Below are 21,768 nucleotides of genomic sequence, written 5' to 3'. Positions count from 1 at the left end.
TTATCATCCTAATATCCAAGATAATGTTCGTACAGCATATATGATATGAGGTCCTTGTCAACCTCGAGATTGTATGTTTCAACTAAACCATCAAAAACGAAGGTTCATTCCAGCTTGGTATGATGAGTATAAGGATTGGTTGGAGTATAGTACAAGTAAGCATAAAGCATATTGTTTGCAGTGTTATCTTTTCAGGCCAAAAAGCACAGAGAAGATTAGTTTAGAGGCATTCGTATATGAAGGATTTGATAACTGGAAAGACAAGAAGAGGTTTGATAAACATGTTGGAAGCTCTGGCAGTTTTCACAATTCAGCACGAATGAAGTGTCAAAATTTGATGCAACAAAAACAATATATTGATTCTATACTTTATCAACAAAGTGTTCGACAGAAAGATGAATATAGACTTCGCCTTTGGGCAACTGTTAGTGCAATCAGATACTTGTTAAGTCAATGATTGGCATTTCGAGGGCATGATGAAGCTGAAGAATCTCTTAATAGAGGAAATTTTATTGAGTTGTTGAAGATATTTGCAAAGATTAATGATGACATAAATAAAGTTGTATTGAAAAGTGCTCCAGAAAATAACAAATTGATATCTCCTGATATACAAAAGGATATTGTCAAGGCTGCTTCTATACAAACCACAAATGCTATTATCATGGAACTTGGAGATACTTTTTTTTCTATTTTACTTGATGATTCTCGTGATGTATCAACTAAAGAACAAATGGCTATTGTTTTATGGTTTGTTAATGAAAAAGGTCGAGTGGTTGAGAGATTTCTTACACTTGTGCATGTTCTTGAAACAAGTTCTCTGTCACTCAAACAAGCAGTTGAAGAAGCATTCTGTAAGAATAAATTAAGCATATCAAGTTTGCGTGGACAGGGTTATGATGGAGCAAGTAATATGAGAGGGGAGTTTAATGGATCGAAAAGTCTTATATTACATGAAAATGCATCTGCATATTATATTCATTGTTTTGCACATCAACTTCAATTGGCATTAGTTGGTGTTGCTAAAAAAAATTCATTGCTTGATGTGTTTTTCAATATATTAGGCAGGTTGTCAACTTTTTTCTCCACTTCATGCAAGAGATCTGAGCTTATTCGAGAAGTAGAATTTATGCGAATTGTTGAAGCACTTGCATTGGGTGAACTTGAAACAGGACGAGGATTAAATCAAGAAATAAGTTCCAAACGACCTGGTGATACTCGGTGGGGTTCTCATTACGATGCTTTGGTTAATTTACTCAGTATGTATTCTTCTGTTATTCAAGTGTTAGATTTCATTGCAGAAGATACATATTCAGAAAAAAGTTCAGATGCAATTATTTTATATCATCAGTTGCAAGATTTTGAATTTGTGTTTTGCTTATATTTGATGTGTAAAGTTTTGAGAATAACTGATGATCTTTCACAAGCACTTCAGCGAAAAGATCAAGACATTGTGAATGCTATGAGTTTAGTCACTATATCAAAACAGTGCCTTCAAGGTCTGAGAGACAATGGATGGGACTCTCATAAACAAAGTGTTCATATTTTGTAAGAGATTTGATATTCTGATTCCTGATCTAGGGGACTCATATACACCTCAAGGACGACCAAGACATAAGGTTGAAAAGATCACCACATTGCATCATTATCGTATTGATGTGTTTTATGTTATTATTGATTTGCAACTTCAAGAGTTGAATGATCGTTTCACTGAAGCAAATACAGAGCTCCTCCTTTCAATGGCATGCTTGAGTCAAAAGATTTTTTTTTCTGCTTTTGATAAAGATAAGTTGATTCGTCTTGCTGAGCTTTACCCTAAGGACTTTTCTAACGTAAACATAATTAGACTGGAAAATCAATTGGATATATATATTGCAGACATGCGAAACAATGATCAATTTTCAAATTTAAAATTTTTAGCAGAGCTAGCAGAGATGATGGTAGCAACTCAAAAGCACATTGTATTTTCTCATGTGTATCTATTGATTAAGTTGGCATTAACTTTGCCAGTTGCAACAGCAAGTGTTGAAAGAGCATTTTCAGCTATGAACAATATCAAAAGTCGTCTACGTAATAGAATGGGAGATGAATGGATCAATGATGCTTTGGTTACTTACATAGAGAAGGAGACATTTGATACCATCAGTGATGATGCAATTATGAATTGCTTTCAAAATATGAAAAATAGAAGATGCCAATTGTAAAATTTTCATGAATTTAGTTGTTTGTATTTCTTAAGTGAATAATTTTTATTTTAGTTTAAAAGTACAATTTAAGGTTTTATCTTATTATGTTCATAAATTTAGTTGTTTGTGTTTGTAACAATTGTTATTTTAATTCAAAGGCTTATTTAAGTTTTATCTCTTCACGAATGACTGTTCGTCCAGCGAAATTTTTTTGGCTCCGCCACTGGTCCGAATAAATGGATCGTCCTTCAAGACCATAGCATTGTCTCCAAGACCCGAAGTCTGCCCACCCAAGGAAAAACTTCTGGCTCCGCCACTGGACGTGGGCAAATGCACTAAGGAGTAAAAAGGGAGGAGAGAGAGAGAGAGATTTGCATTTGTGACAATTGGCATAAGAAAGCAAAGAGATTATTGTAAGGATGTTATAAAAAATTGAAGAGTTATGCTTGGAACCAATGAAAGCGATCCAGCTCGGGGTAGAGTCCGTGCCAGGTTATTGGTGCTTTCGTTAGATCTGTAGACTACCCCGACTTAGTGGGGCCGTTTCGTCGCGTAATGCTTTAACTGAAAGAACCAACCTTGTTTGCGCACCATTCCAGTTGTAAAAACGCGGCATTCATCAGTGGACGGGAGCGAGGATTTGAACGAGCGCTCTTGGCTGGCCGTCGTCGTCGGGGATGGAGGACAAGAATATGGAGAGCAAAAGCTATAAATTCGTGAGAGATATGGGGGGATGAAGAACACGCTCCCGGTTGGCCTCTCTCCAGGGTCTGTGCCTTGAAAGCCATAAAAAGCTAGCCGGGAACTCAACAATGGCCTCGCGCTAATTTGAGATCCTACCGATACAAGGTACAGAGGTGATTGTTCTCATCACAATTTATCTACGTGGTTGGTTTTATTTATTCGTTCACCAAACGGACATGCCCTCTTGTTGCAGGTTATTCTTCTTTGCCGTTGCATCGTTTAACAATTTTGAACGGAAAATTAAAGCCAAATTAAGGGAGGTCCTAAAGGAGAGAGAGAGAAAGAGAGATGGCGTCATCATGGAGGGCGCAGGTTCTCGCATTGCTAGCGTTGCTGCTGTGTGCCGCCGTCGAAGCCGAGAATCCTTACCGGTTTTTCACTTGGAACATCACGTACGGCACCATCTCACCGCTGGGCGTGCCTCAGCAGGGCATCCTAATCAATGGGCAGTTCCCGGGACCCAACATCAACTCCACCACCAACGACAACATCGTCGTCAACGTGTTCAACAACCTGGATCAGCCCTTCCTGCTGACTTGGAGCGGCATCCAGCATAGGAAGAACTCGTGGCAGGACGGAGTGCCCGGCACCAACTGCCTCATCCCACGGGGCCAGAACCAGACCTACCACTTCCAAGTGAAGGACCAGATCGGTAGCTACTTCTACTTCCCTTCCACGTATATGCACAAGGCTGCCGGCGCCTTCGGTGGCCTCCGTGTCAACAGCCGTCTCTACATCCCCGTTCCCTTCGATGACCCCGCCGACGACTACACCGTGCTCATCGGGGATTGGTACACCACAAACCATGGGGTAAGCTGGAGCCAATAGATAAATTTCAACATAATAGGAAAGGAACATGATCAAGAAACATTAGCAGTGTAGTGCAGGAAGTGGTATATTCAATTACTTAGAAGAAGATATTAAGAATCAATCAAAGCAAGCAAACAAACAAACGAACTCTACTCACAAATTAAAACAAAACAGGTGCTGAGGAGGACCTTGGAAAGCGGTCAACCCATCGGCAGACCTGACGGAGTTCTCATCAATGGCAAATCTGGCAGGACCGAAGCCGAGAGCGCCGTGTTCGACGTGGAAGCAGGGAAGACGTACCGATACAGGATCTGCAATGTAGGGATGAAGACGTCCCTCAACTTCCGGGTGCAAGGCCACAAGATGAAGCTGGTGGAGATTGAAGGGTCACATACTGTGCAGAACGTGTACGACTCGCTGGACGTGCATCTGGGGCAGTGCTACTCCGTGCTCATCACCGCCGACCAGGCACCCAGCGACTACTGCATGGTGGCATCCACCAGGTTCACCAAGTACATCCTGACCGCCACCGCCCTGATCCGCTACTCCAATGGCAAAGGGACGGCCTCTCAGGTGCTGCCCCCAGCACCCGTCGGCGTCGCCTGGTCCCTGAATCAGTACCGTTCCTTCAGGTGGAACCTGACGGCCAGCGCGGCCAGGCCAAACCCCCAGGGCTCCTACCACTATGGCCAGATCAACATCACCCGCACCATCAAGATCGTCAGCTCCACCGGCAAGGACGCCAAGGGAAAGCTCCGGTACGCCATCAACGGCGTCTCCTACGTCCGACCTACCACGCCCCCCAAGCTCGCCGAGTTCTTTGGCGTGGGCGCCAAGGTCTACAACGACACCGCCATCGTAGACGATCCCAGCAGCATCCCCGAGTCCTCACCGCTCAGGCTGGAGTCGGCTGTCTTGAACGGGACGTACCGTGACTTTGTGGAGATCGTGTTCGAGAACCACGAGAAGAGCTTGCAGACATGGCATTTGGATGGATACTCCTTCTTCCCCGTCGGGTGAGTGAGTCGGATTAGTCGCAAAAGAAAGAAAGAAAGAAAAAAAGTCCCCCGGTGCAGGGCTTAATTTAATTAAGAGTTGTATGTAATCGCCTCTTTGCTTAATTGCATTTGCATGCACAGGATGGAGGGTGGTAAGTGGAGCCCGGCGAAACGCAGCCTGTACAACAACCTTGATGCGGTGAGCAGGCACACCATTCAGGTGTACCCCAACTCGTGGACGGCCATCCTGTTGACCCTGGACAACGCCGGCATGTGGAACCTGAGGAGTGAGATGTGGGACCGTCAGTATCTGGGCCAGCAGCTCTACGTGAGCGTCATGTCTCCAGCTCGCTCGCTCCGAGACGAATACAACATGCCCGATGACGCCCGACTCTGCGGCATCGTCAAGCGCCTTCCCAAGCCCGCTCCTTACACTTGACAACACGAACGCCAGAGGACAAAGAAAGCATCAAGAAATAAGAGGAAAAAGCCTTCTCTCAAATCCCATTCTTTGCCCTGATCGTCCAATCAGATTGGATTAATCCCGGATCGTATTGGATTGGATTGACACTTGGACACTGTTTTTATCAATAATATCTACATCTACATGTTTTTTGTATTAATTTCACCGAGAGAGAGAGAGAGAGAGAGAGAGTGTTGAGCGTTTTCTGTATGCATGCTTAAATAAAGTAAAGCATAAAGGAATAAGGCTTTTGCAGCGACTGCATACATTTCAGGCACCTGGCCTGACTCCCTCTGCTGTAGAAATGGCCAACCAATATCTTCGTTTTGTAGCTACCATCCAAGATTCCAAGTGCAACTGTGTTCTACTGTTCTGTTCTTACGTTCTTCACCTGTCGACCCTTATCCTATCGTATACACATGTTTTTTATTGTTTCTGTGTAATTCCTGTTCATGTGTCAAAAAAAAAAGCCTCCCGCTTAAGCGAAAGGTTTACTTTTGACGACGTTTTGCGTTCATTTTTGGTACATATAATATGATTGGTTTTTTTCTTTAGAGTTTACAAGTTGTAAAGGCCCGCTTACGATATAGATAGTATCTAATTTGTACTTATCAAGCGAGTCTACATCAAAGATTTCTGTGAGAGGCAGCACCGACGCTCTTTTTCTTCCCTCTTTTTTTCTCGGTCTTCAATTTTTAAAAAAACCAACACACCCTGAACCATGTGACTGCAGCTCACATAATAGCGAATCTGTAACTGGATGAATTGGAAAAACAAACACCTGTTTCAGTGGAAAACTACATCACATTTGATCCACAAGTGCAGCTCCAGCCTCCATGCATCAGTGAGGTGCTTGCTTTCAGGTCTTTGCATTTATTTGATCCTTGTCTGATGCATAAAGAATCAATATAACCGAAAGAAAAATGTCAGAAAATAATAAGGTATAATGGGTTGATTACGGAGAAACCAATTAGATTTGTGTGAATGCATCTAATGGCTTAAAATGACCCAAAAGGATGTCATGGTTTTCATTTTCGCATACCTGGGAAAAGAAATTCAGGATCCATAAACAGTTACGAACGAAGGGCATGTTGCGATGTCTTGTGATTTTGGATTTTCACAAGATCACAAAACTTTCTCAAGGTTAGTGAAACACGAGAAGAATACAAATTGTGATTATGATTGCCAGTTTTGATTGTTTCTGCCTCGAATCTTGTGAAAGTCGGTCATAAGATTGACTTGTGACCTCGTGATCAACAATCACAGCTTCAACTTTCTCAGCTGTTATGATCAAAGCAAACATGCCCCAAGATATAAACCCATCACAACTTTATGGTTAAGAATTAAAGAGAATCTGGGTTGGGGAGCAGAACTGAAGATGGCTCGTCATCATTGTATTATGAAATTATAGGGAGTATGGCCTTACGGCACATCTATCCAAGTCCTCCACACCGCGTCCAGGATCACGTCGCTATTTTCCGTTATCTTTTTTTTTGTGGAACGAGGCTTCAGAATGATCGGGTATGTCGTTAATGAAAAGCGTGGAGTCTCGGATGAAGTGTCTGGTCGTGGGCAAAGTATCCTTTTATTTACATGGAACATTCACAGGGAAGGAGATTTGGTCCCATCGACTCCCGGATTAAGTGTTTGCTTTGCTCACGGGGATTGGCAGTATCTTTCATGTACACGGAACATTCATAGGGAAGCAGGTTCAACTTTTCCTCCTAGTTGATCCAAGCCACCGCTGGTACCCGATCATCTGCTCAAATAAAATTTTTTTTCTTTGGGGTTGATAGGCCAAAGAAAAAAACTCCCCATTACCAACTGCGATAGATCCACAGGCATCTGGTTGGTAAAACCCTTGAAGTCTCTTCTACCCGCAGGAAAGTATGCTCAGCTTTGACTTCGTAGCAAGAGACGCCCCTGCAGTCATCCCATGTCATGGTGGCAAACCATGGTTCCCCTAGCCAGGAAGGTGGAGCCTTGAGTTTAATCCCTTTCAGAAACAAGAGTTGCAAAGGAGGGATATTCATTTCCTAGCTAATTGGAACCTCGCCACAAGGAAGACTTCCAGAATTTCATTAAAGAGTTAGAAAGAAAGTCGAAGATGGAGGTTAATTTCCAAGGTCGAGACGAAAGTCGGTTGAACACCATACCACATTGATAGTTGTTAAATCCTGAGTTGTAATACAATATGGATACATAAATAACAAACACATGCAAAACGCTCATGCTACAGCTTTTTGCGCCTCTTGGATGGTTCGTCCCGGTCGGGTCTTAATTTCCCGCACGCAAACACATGCGAAAAGGTAGAGACAGAGATACCATCAACGATTTTATGTTGCATGTACATCGTTATGAGCTTTTTATTGGGAAGCCGTGTAAAACCACCGCTAAATCCCATGTAACTAGGAAAAAGAAAAACCGCCCATCGAGCAAAGATGACTAACATCAATTAGGTTGAGAAAATGGGATGCTATAAATTAATGTCAGCTGATAGGGTAAAAGCAAAAGAAAAAATAGAAAGGGTAAAAGCAAAAGAAAAAATAGAAAGGGTAAAAGCAAAAGAAAAAATAGAAACAATCCTTGCTGAACAGCGGCCACCACGAATTCGGTGGTCAGCTACACTCACCAGTTATATTACATCTCACAGGGCAAGAATGAATCGCACAGCACACTTGCAAATTTGCAATCCATCCCGATTACATTTCCCAAACTCAAACTGCTTTTTTTTCCTCTGTTTTTTTTAACAGGAGTGCCTATATCCAATCTCTTAGTATCATCCAACGACGTACGTGGTCTCCCCAAAAACACTGAGAATAGAATAGAATGACCCTTCGTTATTCAGGAAGGACCCTGTCACAAGATGGGCTTAATCCAACCTGAATCATCATAAAAAAGGGTGAATCTCCAACCTCGTCTCAACCTCGATGGATTTCTCTGCTTCCATCCACTCTGGCAAATTTCCCATCAAATAAACTAGAGATATCACCAGGTTCATTGCTGATTTTACCGTCTGTTACCTGTTCACATTGCAGTCATCCATGTACTGATCATCTTTCTTCAAGTACTTTGTCCAATACCACTTATACTGGGGGATACCCAGCTCAAGCCATGGCTTCATATTTCCATTATAATGCAGTACTGCAGCTTTCTTGATCGTGTCAGAATCCATCCCATATTGATGACCAAGACCACCCAAAATCCATGAATCATCAAGGCTGTAGATCAAACCGTTAAATGTCACCAAACTTGCGGACAATGCTCTTGTCCTGAACAAAGGCTCACCCTTTTTCTGCTGCTTATTTTTAACAAGACAAGAAAAGACTTAGAAAGAAGGGTATTTCAATGAAGTAACTTGACTAAATAGCAAGTAAAGATAAACAGAAAATTTCAATGAAATAAATTGACTAAATAGCAAGAGAAACAGAAAGCAAGCATCAATTTTTTGTTTAAGAATAATGAATGAATATATAACCAAACAAAAGGATTAGATTTTGATCCTTTGCTAAAGAGAATATATTACAGAAACTTTTTGTATCACCTAACAAAAAGGAGACCAAGTTTACATCTATGAAACTGCTGATTAGTTTTTTAAGAGAAAAAGACAATATAACAGAAAGCAGCTAGGGTTCGCCTTGCAGTACTTACTGTTTTGAGCCACTCCTGGTATTTCTGGAATACATTTAGCTCCCTCCACCTCTCCAAGTCAATTACACCGAGTCCCGACATCCAAACACAGCCATCACTATGAAAATCCTTTGTGTTCAAGTAACCCCTTAGGTGCGCAAACCTTACTCTGCAGAACTCCAATGCACCAATTACTTTCCCTTCCAGGTCAAGATTCCACAAAGGTGACAAGTCTCTCTGAACAACCACATCATCATCCAGGACAACAACCTTTTTTAGTTTGCTAAAAATTTCTGGAAGATAGAAGTATGCTTGGCTAAACATAGACAAGTATTCAGTTCTCCTTGGTGCAACAGAGGTATGTCCACTGCTTCTCATTGTAACACGGAACTCCTCTGATGCAGTCGGATGCAACAGGTTAGAAGGATCAGTAGCAGCATATTCTAGCTTATAATCATCTATGTTTTCCACATGAATGGTTGCCAATTCATAATGATTCCTCTTAAACCAATGCTTCATAGCAAAATAATTTTGTGTGTCAGTGAGCAGATGAAAGACCATATTCTCATTTTCCTGTGACATACAAAATGCCCCAAGGTTCAGTTTAAGCTCAACAATAGATGAAGCAATGAATCTACCAACACTTAATTGGATATACCTTGGCATTTGTTACAGTTGAGTTAATAACAACAGATGATGCAAGTATATTTTTGGAGAAAATGATATAGTGATGAAAGTCTGGGGCAGAAGAATGGTCAATCTCAGATGAATCAGCATGGTCTGTATGAGATCTGAAATATTCCACAGTCAATCTCATTGACAAACAGTGATGACTTTTGGGCATGGTCTGTACACCAAGATGATACAGAAAGGCACTCTGGCGCCTGTGAAAGAGAGCTTCATCCTTGGTCATATCTAGTATTTGTGCCAACTTCTTGTCTACATTGTAACAGCCAACATGCTCTGCTTCAGCTTTGGCTATTGTAACTTCCATGTTCTGTAACTTCTGCTCAATACTGAAAAACAAAGTGACCATGGAACTACATAATATCAAACACAATTAATCACAGAAAGTCATTTACTGTCCACTCAAGAATTGTACAACTAAACTAGACAGAATTCTGTTTTAAAACAATCCACACTGGTAATCATAGTGTCAAACTGAAAATCAGAAACGTACTCATGTCAATCAGATTAGCATGAAAGGGCTCACTGCATCATAACGAAACATGAGCCACAAAAGCCCACAGTCAAGCAACCAAACTAAGATACATCTTCTGAAAGGAAATTAGAGCTTTTGCATAGGTAGATGAGCACATGCATCAAGAGGTAACATCACCACCTATATGATTGTTAACATGCAGGTTGCATGCATTTTCCAGTGGCTCCAGTGAGAGAATGCAACACCCACTTGCTTCTGGATAAAATGGTTCATGACTTGTGACAGCTCAAGGCCATGGTTATTGTAAGGTTTAGGTCTGAATGGGAAACTCTCTTCCTAGGAAGACAACTTTATGAGTGGAAGCAAAGATGCTTCTGTGAAGTTGGGAAGCTTTGAGGAACAAAGGAAGCATGCTTGCAATTGTGCAAACAATTTCAAATAATTGGGATATGCAAGTCCTAGTGGTTGGAATCATGTTTTCCTGAAAATTCTAACTAGTTAGGAAGTGTGATTCGTATTTACTCTTCAACGTTGTTTGATTTGTTTCTCTTTTTCTATGAAATGATAAATGACACACTCAACGGTGCCTTTTTGAGAGTTTTCCCCCTTTGCATCTAACATCACTCCACACTCACTGGACCAGTTGAATCCTGTTTAATTTCCCAATTAATCCTCTCGAAACTCAAGGCTGTCACCTCCCACTTCCACATCCCACTCTCACAACCATGGTTACAATTTTGAATAGTCCAGATATGTAACCAAGCACCCGTCGCAAAGATTCAAACATTAAAAGATCAACAATGAACCATGATTATGTGAAAATAGCCACTTGATTCAAACATGGAAGGATCCAATCTGACTTCAGTGAGTAAGTTTGGGCCCTGTGTTGTTGAAAGTGAACTCTGATTGTCACATGGATATCACTATTAGAACATATTTTTTTCGAGCTTCCATAATAAATAGCATATGTCTGGTAATGCACTACAGGAGTAAAATAAAGGATGTATGCCATTCAACTGATGCATGACCTAATGATATTAGATAAGCAAGTTAATAGTTCCAATAGCTAAGAACATAGTCAAATAATGCAAATAGTGATTACCTGCCCTGAAGGTCAGCATCTGTAGTTGCATCACTAAGAACACGTTCAAATTCTTGAATATTCTGCTTTAGTTCACGAGTTAACTTTTCATGGGTTTGATTCTTCTTAGCAATGCTTGGATAGTAAGCTCTAGCCATAAACAACCGATCTTTCATATTTTTTATAATAGAATCTTTCATTACTTCTTTGTGTTCCCTACACCACAAACAGTAGCTTCCAAATGTATCCTCACAAGAATTATCTGTCTGGTCATTGTCCCCATATTTTGTTAGGTCGGTGCTCTCCTCAACTTTATCCTCTAGCTTCTTTCGCAACTACATAGTTAGAAGAAAGTCGTGAAATTATCATGTTTGTTCAAGTCAAACAGGAAATGGTAATCAGACTAAAACTTTCAGATACAGTGCTATTAGAATAATGGTGGGTATCAGACTGAAAACTTACAACCCTGTCACCAGAAGCAGCCTGAACCAGACTCCCTGATTTGCCACTCCGTTCTAAAATATCACATATAAGCAGTAATGTAACAAACAAGAACATATGGATCCGAAATTCTTACTGTGTTCTTTACAACAAAATCAAATACAGATCATACCATGAGCATAGTTGGACTTGACAATTCCTTCTGATTTTCTTCTAACTTCCATGTCAGAGTCACCAGCATTTGTAACATTTTTTTCTTTGAAAATATTTTCTAAAGCATTCTGTCAACATGAAGAGCTCAAAATGAAATTAGAAACAGAATATGAATTTGTAAGTTTCTTAAAATATAAAGATCCTGTCAGTCAAAATATTGTAGACAATTATTTAACTTGAGCTTATGACTTTTAATATTAGCACCTAAAGAAACATGTAACATGGGGGTTGAAGCAGCATTTCGAATTGTAAGGGTTGATCATCATATTCATCAAACAGAAGATGCATTTTACTACTACTAATGACTAGAGAGAGAGAGAGAGAGTCTGGTCTATTTTAGAATGGTGCAGAGTTTAAGATAAACACTTTTACAAAGGTCAGCATATAACTTGCTACAAATCACACTCTTCAAATTTTAGACTGCCTATGAATCAAGCTTTTTTTTTTCGACAGAGAAAGCTGGGGTTAGGCAGACCCCTACAGCATCATAATCATGCCACTATAGGATGTGGACGCAGCTAAAGTTCGAGGGAAAAAATATACCATCACTATTACACAGTTCTTGAGACTCTAATAATCATAACAATGTATGTGTGTTATTGTTCCTTTAGGGCTTGTTTGATGGCTTGTCCAGGATTGGACGAAATGAAAAAAAAAACGGAACGGACAACTCGTTCTGTAACAACTGGACCAAGTCCAACGTTTGTTTTGACTGTACAAGAGGTTGTGCTCCTTGTGTCCAATGTTTGTTTTATACTGTGTGTGGACAGCATGAACACACACGGATAATGGGTCGGATAACTTCGTTTTGGATTATACGATTTGATCTGTCCGACCATATGAATGCTTTGACATGTTTATTATGGATTGGATCTAAAAACTAAAAAATGTTTACAATTTGAGTCATTTGAGAAAAAATAAGAAATGATATTTTTGTTATATATAAATGATTTAATCAATGTCATATCACATCTAATTATGAAAGTTTATTATAAGAATATCAAATCCTAAAAGCAAATTAACTATAAAAAATCAAATTATCAAATCCTATTAAATCATAAATGCTTAAAATACAATAATAAAAATCATAAATAAACCAAAAAACCCTAAACTATAAGACAAAACCATAAAAATTAAATAAAAATCCCTAATTCAAACCCTAACCAAAGAAAATTAAAAAAAATCCCTAATCAAATACAAGAAAAGCCCTAATCAAATTAACTACTCTTAAAATGCAATAAAGTAAATCATAAATAAACCAAAAAAAACCTAAACCATAAGAAAAACAATAAAATTAAATAAAAAAAGCCTTAATTCAAACCCTAACCAAAGAAAATAAAATAAATTATAAATAAACAAAAAACCCTAAACTGTAAGAAAAAAACCATAAAATTAAATAAAAAATCCTAATTTAAACCCTTACAAAAGATTATAAAAAAAATCCCTAATCAAAAACAAGAAAATCCCTAATCAAATTAACTATAAAAAGCTTTAAAAAAATTGATTCAAAGCCCTAATCATAAAAATTCAAAGAAAAACTCTAATCAAATCAAAGAAAACCCTAATCAAATTAACTATAAAAAAACCCTAATTTAAAAAATTTGATTCAAAAAACTTAATCAATGAAAAAAAAACCTAAATAATAGAAATCAATACGAAAATGAAGAAGAAGAAGAACAAAGAAAATTGAAGAAGAAGAAGGGGGAGAGACAGAGAGAGGAAAGGTTCAGCCAACATTTTGAGGTCATTTATTAATCCATAATCAGCTTGATAGTCTAGCTTGCATCTTGATCCCTACATTTATATGTATATCCATTTGTAAACTGAGATCTCCATCAAACTGTACCTATATTAAATCTGGACTATGATGATACATGCATGTTTGTGTATGGATGTGCATGTCACACACACACAGCCTAAATTATTGGTGTATACGATAAATTATTAATGTATACAGTTTGACTATTCATTTGTCTATTGTATCTCACTCTCAGATCTTTAAGGAATCAAAAGATGATGAAATTAGAGCAGAAATAAGCTATAGCTTCTGAGTTGCCTTCCTTTAAAAGATTACATAATTGGGACATTATTTTTCTAACTACAATAAGGCTCTGTTTGGAAACAGGTAGTCCAAGGGAGTTTATACATTTGGAAAAGTGGTAGCTGCCTCTTTAGTGCAAATATAAAGTGGAGACTGTCTCACTTCCTCTCCCAAACGCAATAACTCTCGTACCAGCTACCAGTTTCCAAACACCCATCACCAAGGTAGTTTGACCATGCACCTATGTCACACGGGTAGGGAGGATACGACATGGCAATTCCAAAAAATGTAGGTACGGGGACACGGCTATATATATATATATATATATATATATATATATATACAAAATAAATTCAAAATAAACTGAATATAATATATTATATACTGAAAATATATAATATAATATAGGAAATACAAAATGGCATGTCTGGTACCCATACTCGTGTCGACACGGGTACGCCACCTAAAGTCGCATGTCCCGGTAACATAGTCATGCATCTACCAAATGCACAAACTCCCATCCCAGCTGCCAATTTCCAAACAGAGCCTAAAAGTTGTTGAATGCAAATGGATTGCAAGTATATTGATAGTCTTAAGCTCATCTAGTGCCAGTGCGTAACTCTATATACAAGGTAGTTCATATGTGTGAAGCTTTGCCTTGGAGACTGTGCCCCACACTAAGAGAGAAGATGAGAAGCTAAGAGACAAAGTTGCAGCCAAGAGAACATTCAGATCAATTAGGACTGGAATATTGTAATGGAATAATATTTGCAGATATACCCTTATACATTTCTAAACATTACACATAAAGCTGTTCTAACTTGAAAGACAAAAAGATTGAGTGTTGGAGCAATACAAGATCAGACTTGTGGCTGATAATATACATGGGTGTGTGGTGTACACTATAACAAGAGATGTTTGCACCAATTTCTCACATGACACTGTTAGGATTTAAGATGCTTCTGTTGCATCAATTCAAGGACTGCAGCTGTATCAAACAAATTTAAAGAATAAAATTTTTAATGGGGAGCTGCATGAAAAAGCATACATGGAACCTCCACCTGGTTCTCTCTTGTCCCTTTTGGTTAAGTGCTCCAATTATGAAAATCCCCATATGATCTTAAGCAGGCAACACAAGCTTAGTCTTAGTAGTTTGCTTCTGCTGTAATGCAATGGATTCAACTCTTGCTAACCAAAAAATGCTTTTCTTGAAACATAGTAACATGTTTGAAATTTTGAAGTTTTCATTGTTGCTTCTCTATAATGATGATGCCACTGAGAGGATAAGGAGCATTACACAATGTGCAAGTGAAATAAAATTTAGAAGTATAAACATTACTAATATATTATGTAGGCTGTTTTGGAAAACAAAGTGCAGATTTGGAATCTGTGTCACGTAAGTGGGAGAAAAGCTAAGACAGAGAAACACCAGAAAAAAGTCAATAATGGCTGCTAGTGGAAGATATAACAGGCAATAGAAATAAACAGTTCGAAGAGGAGGAGGAAGAAAAAGGAGAATAGGAAATAATTGTTATTCGTTTGGGACTAGTCTGGAATTCCTAGACTATGGTTTTTAGATTTCTATCTTGCGTAGCATTACTTTTATTGTTCTTGCTGTTTGTGTCGATTGTCTTTTGTAGGCAATTCATGATATGCATTTTTTTAGAAATAAGAAACTATGTAAATAGACTAATCAGTATAAAATAGAAACATGTTTGACTAGCTATGAAATAGAGATACTTTATACGATTATTGTTTGGTTGAATTCTCATGTTTTATTTGTTAGATACTTAAATAGATTAAGTTACTGCATTATATATTGGTTTCAGACCTTTCAATATCTATTTTAAATTCTTTATATGTTACTGGATGTTAGTTAATCAGTGAAGCATTTCTTTTTATTTACTTATTTTTTAAAATAAAATTTATTTTAAGTTTTTTTAATGTGTTTGTGAGGCTTACGCTTTGCACCTAGAGCCTTATGCCTTGCTTCTATTTTGGGGTCACTCTCTACGACTCAACGTTTTTCACATTTTCTTTCTATCCTCCCAAGTGTGTGCACGCACAAAGAGAGAGAAAGAGAGAGAGGGTTTCATCTCCCCTCTTTTTTCTGAGAGGAAAAATGGCAAGCCCTTCCCCTTTTGTTTTAATAAAAGTAACCCTTCCCCACCTCTATTTTACTACAATTTCTCCCACCCCTTTCTTTTATTCAAATATCTCCCTCTTTTGCCCAAAATCATTTATTGCAAGATTGGCAGTGACCTTCATAAATGTCAAGCTTGGTTTCACTTTGCTCCATAAACTACTTTTATAAATAGCCCAACATGTGTCATATCCAGTTTCTTTTCCTCATGCTTTCGTACATAATTTAAACTAGCTTCCCTAAAAAACACAACAGTGAAGTTTTTCGCATGGTAGAAGTTGCAAATAAAAAAACATAATTGTGGTAATGGTCCAAAAAGTCTATTTCCAGGGGAACAATTCTCTTTTGCAAAGAAGAGCAATAAATGAGGTTTGCAATAAAATAATGGACCAGTTCCATATTTTAGCATTTATAAAGCTCCGGGCTGAATACTATTCTGCAAACAAGTTGGGAGCAATACTCTTCTGGGCTACAGAAGAAAGGACAGTAAAACAGATTAGAAAAATTAAACAATATTAAGATATCACTGCAGGCTCAACTCAAGACTGATGATAAAGAGCAAGATCCCAATGGATTTGTTTCTTTCATGTAAAAGTTGTCTCCAACATATAACAAACCTCATTGGTGGATAGATAGGACCATCAACCAGGTTTAAGTTGCTTGGTGTAATGTCCTACTTGATCAAGTTCCTGGCCACTGTATGAACAGGTTCTGGATCCGTAAACTTGCAGTTAAGTTATGACTAGACAGGCTGGAATGAAATGAACAGATGTCCAGTTTTTATTGCTTGTAATATGCATATTTCACATCTTTTACCCCTTAATTCTTTATAACAATCATTTTTTTCTTTTCCCCTCATTGTTTCTTTTTTTAGTTGTCATTTCCAGTCAAGATGGTTCAAAAGTTGAAGAATGATCACTTATGTAATATCTAACAATATGATCACAGTTTGCATGTAAGGAACAGGTCCAGTAAACCTGGTCCTACATAGTGAACTAGGTTCAATCAAATTCCAACCATTTCCAACTTAATGACAGAGCAAGAACGACCCCAAACGAAACATATAGAGATGAAATGCTAAAGCTTCAAGAACGCATAATGAACACACACACACACACACAGGTATGCATGTAAATATATACATAAATATGCATCTGTGTGTGCATATGTGAAGCACCAAATGTACAATCAATAGGTCATTGAAGGAAAAAAGGCTTGTGCAATGTTGTAAAATGTAATTCTAGTGGAATCTCAAAGTGCAACTGAAAGCATATAAAGTACTACATAAAAACAAAAGTTTTGGAAAGACAAGTAAAAGTGGCTGGAAGCAGATTCTTTTTTGAATATTGTCAATGTTTTGAAATTTCCATGATATTTGTCAAAAGGTGCAGAACTAAAGAACCCAAATCAAAATATTTTTCTCTTTTCAAATGAACTCAAATCAGAATTTAGCATGAAAGTATCACAATTATTTTTCTAAAACCTTTCCTAGAATCTAAGCAAAATATATATTAGTATTTTTGGCATAATTTTTTGTTTTCTTTCCTACAATATTTTAAAATATCAATTGTGAAAGCTCTCAAATGATGAGAAGATGGCGTGAATGGTTAAGCTCAACCACAGGAAGAACCATCATCAACCACCGGCCTGTTTGACAGGAATAAAGGGCAGCATGTAATAATGCCCATCCCTTTGGTTCATTGATCATATCATGCTTAGATAGGAGAACCAAAGTAATGATGCCAATTAGATATCCAGACTACTTCACCACACATGATTCAAAAGCAAGAGATATCAAAGCATAAGTAATTTGATTAATCACAAAGAAATTTTGAACAAGGCAGTATTTGGTTGTATCTATAAAGAGCTTCCCTTTATTTATGTTTATTTTAAACAGTTAAAAAACATGTCTGGAAATGTTATTTTTATTTCTTAGAGCTTTTAATGAATAAAAATAAAACACGTTTTAAAAAGAGGGGAAAAAGGTTTTTTATGACTTTTATTTATGTTTGGTTGTATATCAGAACCATCACCTCCTCCTGCACCACTGACATTACTCTCTCTCTTCATATATATATATATATATATATATATATATATATATATATATATATATATATATATATATATATATATATATGTATATATATATTGTGTGTGTGTGTTCCTTCTCTAACATTCCTAGTGACCTCTATGTTTTCCAACGTAAGCATCAATGAATGCAATACCATCTTTGCGCTGGTCCTCATCCTATTTGCCACCTATGCAGTAGCTCAAGATCGTGGCATGACATCCTCACCATCTATGGAGATGGGTTTGGACTTCATCGCTTTTTCACCTGCTTTATATCATCATCTCGTTCATGGGTGGAGGAGGGGGCTGAGGTGTGTTGTTTTGGAGGTGCCACAGTTGGGTTTGATTCAATAATGTTGAATGTGATATACTTATGATGCTTGTCAGACGAGCCTACTAAGAATATTATAGTGGGGGGAGTCAGCATGTTTGGTGGTGGGGAGTAAAGGGTTCATTGGCAATCCTATAATGACGTTAGCATCCAAGCACATTTCACAAAAATGATAATACATAATTTGTCATCCGAACAGAGAATGAGTTAAAAACAAAAGCAATTTCTCAAGTTATAAGGAGTGTTTCTTTTTATAAACTGCAAACAAAAATACTGTCAAACAGGGCCCAAGTGTTTGGTCAAGATCAGTAGGACTCTCAGTTAAAGCTAGAATACCAAAAAAATGAGTATCTTGAATGAATTGTTGAACAAGTAAGCATTATGCCAAGATAAGTATGACTTTTTGTTGGAGATAGAAATATCAAATAATTATTGAAATTGTCAAACAAGAAAAAAAAATTTACTTGAAGCACAAAGTTGCTTTCTCCTCTAAAAGAAAATGGCATCAGAAAGAGGCACATACATCTTTAATTGTCGGAGAGGAAATGTCAACCAGATCTTCAAGATGACTTGACCTACCTCCCTGAAAAGCATGGGGAAACATGCATCTCAATTCAACAAGATAAACCATAACTATTGAAGGGAACACACTGGTTATTTACGAAGAATGCTCCAAAGGATCAGAACTTTCTACAGCAGTACAGTCACAATTATACGGGAGAAAAAAAAATACGAACACCCTAAGAGCAAACAAAATTCACCATGTCAGTTGATCTTCAAACCAGAAGAGTCCACTAAAAACTAAATACGCTTTATCATGAGAGATCGTGGAGTATCTCAGGATAAAGAGCCCTTACCAAGTCAGTTCCTGTGTCCTCACTCCCCAACCCTGAAGAAAAACAGAGAAAAGATAAAGAAAATCGCCCTCAGATGCCAAAAACAAGCCACAAGAAATATGTAAATAGACAGATAGATGCAATTTAATCATGGAGCAGCTTTAACAGGAAACAAGATTGCACGTGGAACAGTAACAGCAGTTCCTCCCAAACTCAATCAGTGCAAATTGCAGATCTAAGCTTTCTAAAATTAAAGATAAAGGAAAGAAAAAACTAGAGATCTCACCATCATACACATAGAAGACCCAGGGTCCATATAGACACTGGAGACGCCCCAGTGCGCTAATAGTCTGGACTCTGGAGTAATTGGGAAGCGGAAAAGGAAACGGTAATGACTAAATCCGGAAAAGTGCAACCGGCGGAGTAATTGACAGCTTCCCGTTTTAGAACCAAAGAAAGGGAATTCCAAAAAAGATCTCTACATTTGGAACAAGAAAGTAAAAGGAAAACCAACACCCACCCTCCACCCCCCCCCCCCACCCCCCCACAACACACACACACACACACAAAAAGGACAAACAAATAAAAGGTGCAGAGAGAGAGAGAGAAGCGAGAAGCACCACTCCTCCCGGACTTAATAACACCAGATCTGATGGCGCTGAGAGACAAGCAGGTTTTGTTTCATGTAATTTCAGGGCAACGAATCGATCAGATTAGGAAGGGATCCCACAAAAAAGAGGAAAGGAGAAGGGAGATGAGAATCAGGAGAGAGAGAGAGAGAACAAGTACACACCTGAGTAGCCGACCTTGCTGTGGAGGCCACCGAGAGAGAAGATGAGGGGAACCAACAGCGACAGAACCACCAATCCCATCACACCTGTTGTGAACTTGTTCCATACGCCCTTTTTCGCTGAAACCGACGAACCCTTCATCGTCCTTTCCCCGTTCCCTCCTCCTTGGGCCCTTCGTCTGATCTGCTTTCCCCACTCCTCCTTCCACTGCTGGCACTACTGCTGCTGATGTTGCCTGGATTTGGAATCGCTGCTTCCCCACTCTACCATCAATTAATAAAACCCCTTTCACGTTATATCGGGTTCCCTATATTATTATTATTATTATTATTATTATTATTATTATTATCATTTACTAGCGTGACGTTCATTTTTTTATGATTAACACAATAATTGATTCCTAAATAATAATAATAATAATAAGGAAGGAGGGAGGGACAGACTGGCCAATGAATCGCATTGCACAGACTCCCACCTCAAACATATTATACCGAAATCTTTTTTTTTAAGAAAAAGGTGCATGCAGAACTTGTATATGTGAAATGGTAATTAGTAATTAACTTATTATGGTGTTTAATTAACGATACTAAAAGTTTTTATAACCTCGCAAATATAATTGAAAAGAGAGCTAGAAGGCGCATCTAAAAGAACAATTAATTTTTAAAGCTCCCACATTCCTTCTCTTTCTTTGTTCTTATCTCATTTTTATGTTTTTTTTTCATAAATTAAGGTTTTCCTTTGATTTTCATTTATTTGTTTTTTTTATTAATTAGGGTTTTTTATTTTAGTTTTCATTGAGTAGGCATATAGGGATTTTTGTAGTTAATTTCATTAAGGTTTTTTTATTTGATTTTCTTTGATTAAAGCTTTGAATCAAAAAGTTTAAATTAAGGCTTTTTATAGTTAATTTGATTAGGGTTTTCTTTGATTTGATTACGGTTTTTGTTTTTATTTCTACGATTAAAGCTTTCACTCGAATTTTTAATTAAGGCTTTTTATAGTTAATTTGATTAGGGCTTTTCTTGTATTTAATTAGGGTTGGATTTTTTTTTCTTTGATTAAGGTTTGAATTATGAATTTTTTATTTAAATTTATTTTTTTATTGTTTATAATCTTATTTATTTATTTATTTATTATTTTCTTGCATTTTAAGGTTTTATGATTTAATAGGGTTTGATAATTTGATTTTTATAGTTAATTTGATTTTATAGGATTTGATATTTTATGCTAAACTTTCATAATTAGATGTAAGATGACAATGATTAAATTATTTCTATATCAAAAAATATCAATTCTTATTTTTTCTCAAAATACTCAAATTTTAAACATTTTTTAGTTTTTAGATCCAATCCAAGAATTTAGATTTTAAATAATATTTTTATGTTATGGTATTTGGATCTAATTCAAGATTCATATTTGAAAAAAAATCCATGATTTTAGACATATGTTCATAATTGGATTCATATCCGATACCAATTATAATATCGTGATATAAAAAAATTATTACATATTTATTTTATATAGATACATGGGAGTGCATGTGGGTTAGGGCTAATTTCTTTAGAGATCACCTTGGGTGGTTCTAACCGAGTATGGTGACTCAGGATTAGGCAAGAGAATGCCTAGGTGCCAGAGAACGAGTTTGGGTTATGCTCTTTGCTATGGCATGTAATCATCAACTGGTCTTCGGACTAGGGATCGAAAGCCTTTGTTCTTTTAGTGGTGAGGTTATTTTGGAGGCGCGCCCATGGGGTCGCGATACACTTCATGACACGTGAGGCTAAGGCATCTGTGCGCTGTTTGGAGGTGTTAGTTGATATGAGGCGGC

General features: G+C 37.7%; 2 protein-coding genes across 5 annotated transcripts; one reads left to right on the top strand and one right to left on the bottom strand.

Moving 5' to 3' along the window:
* Positions 1-3,215: 3,215 nt before the first annotated feature.
* LOC149844342 (L-ascorbate oxidase homolog) lies at positions 3,216-5,280 on the top strand. The gene is made up of 3 exons (XM_090001078.1): positions 3,216-3,737; positions 3,912-4,753; positions 4,877-5,280. The coding sequence occupies exons 1-3, from the start codon at positions 3,216-3,218 to the stop codon at positions 5,172-5,174; spliced, it is 1,662 nt and encodes a 553-aa protein (XP_089857204.1). The 3' UTR covers positions 5,175-5,280.
* A 2,476-nt stretch (positions 5,281-7,756) lies between these two features.
* LOC149844341 (putative galacturonosyltransferase 7) lies at positions 7,757-20,211 on the bottom strand. 4 transcript variants are annotated; one of them, XM_090002153.1, is made up of 9 exons: positions 19,943-20,211; positions 19,171-19,202; positions 18,837-18,896; positions 11,685-11,793; positions 11,534-11,586; positions 11,093-11,406; positions 9,487-9,844; positions 8,850-9,401; positions 7,757-8,496 (listed from the first exon to the last, which is right to left on the bottom strand). In XM_090002153.1, exons 1-9 carry the CDS (start codon positions 20,079-20,081, stop codon positions 8,218-8,220), a joined length of 1,896 nt encoding a protein of 631 aa, XP_089858279.1. In that variant the 5' UTR covers positions 20,082-20,211; the 3' UTR covers positions 7,757-8,217. The 4 variants fall into 4 exon arrangements, with proteins under 4 accessions (XP_089858279.1, XP_089858280.1, XP_089858281.1 ...); XM_090002154.1 differs by lacking the exons at positions 11,534-11,586; positions 11,685-11,793 and having other exon boundaries at positions 19,943-20,205; XM_090002155.1 differs by lacking the exons at positions 19,171-19,202; positions 19,943-20,211 and having other exon boundaries at positions 18,778-18,870.
* Positions 20,212-21,768: the final 1,557 nt, after the last annotated feature.

The sequence above is a fragment of the Nuphar pumila genome, chromosome 3, assembly GCF_984573655.1.
Source record: "Nuphar pumila chromosome 3, dmNupPumi1.hap1.1, whole genome shotgun sequence".
Classification (NCBI taxonomy): domain Eukaryota; kingdom Viridiplantae; phylum Streptophyta; class Magnoliopsida; order Nymphaeales; family Nymphaeaceae; genus Nuphar; species Nuphar pumila.
This window is presented reverse-complemented; position numbering and strand designations above follow the sequence as displayed.

Coding starts and splice junctions, on each gene's coding strand:
- LOC149844342 (XM_090001078.1), top strand. CDS start 3,216: ATGGCGTCATCATGGAGGGCGCAGGTTCTCGCATTGCTAGCGTTGCTG. Junction 3,738..3,911: donor GGTACACCACAAACCATGGG/GTAAGCTGGAGC, acceptor AAAACAAAACAG/GTGCTGAGGAGGACCTTGGA. Junction 4,754..4,876: donor TACTCCTTCTTCCCCGTCGG/GTGAGTGAGTCG, acceptor TTGCATGCACAG/GATGGAGGGTGGTAAGTGGA.
- LOC149844341 (XM_090002153.1), bottom strand. CDS start 20,081: ATGAAGGGTTCGTCGGTTTCAGCGAAAAAGGGCGTATGGAACAAGTTC. Junction 9,845..11,092: donor GATGCTGACCTTCAGGGCAG/GTAATCACTATT, acceptor TTTGTTTTTCAG/TATTGAGCAGAAGTTACAGA. Junction 9,402..9,486: donor CAACTGTAACAAATGCCAAG/GTATATCCAATT, acceptor TGTATGTCACAG/GAAAATGAGAATATGGTCTT.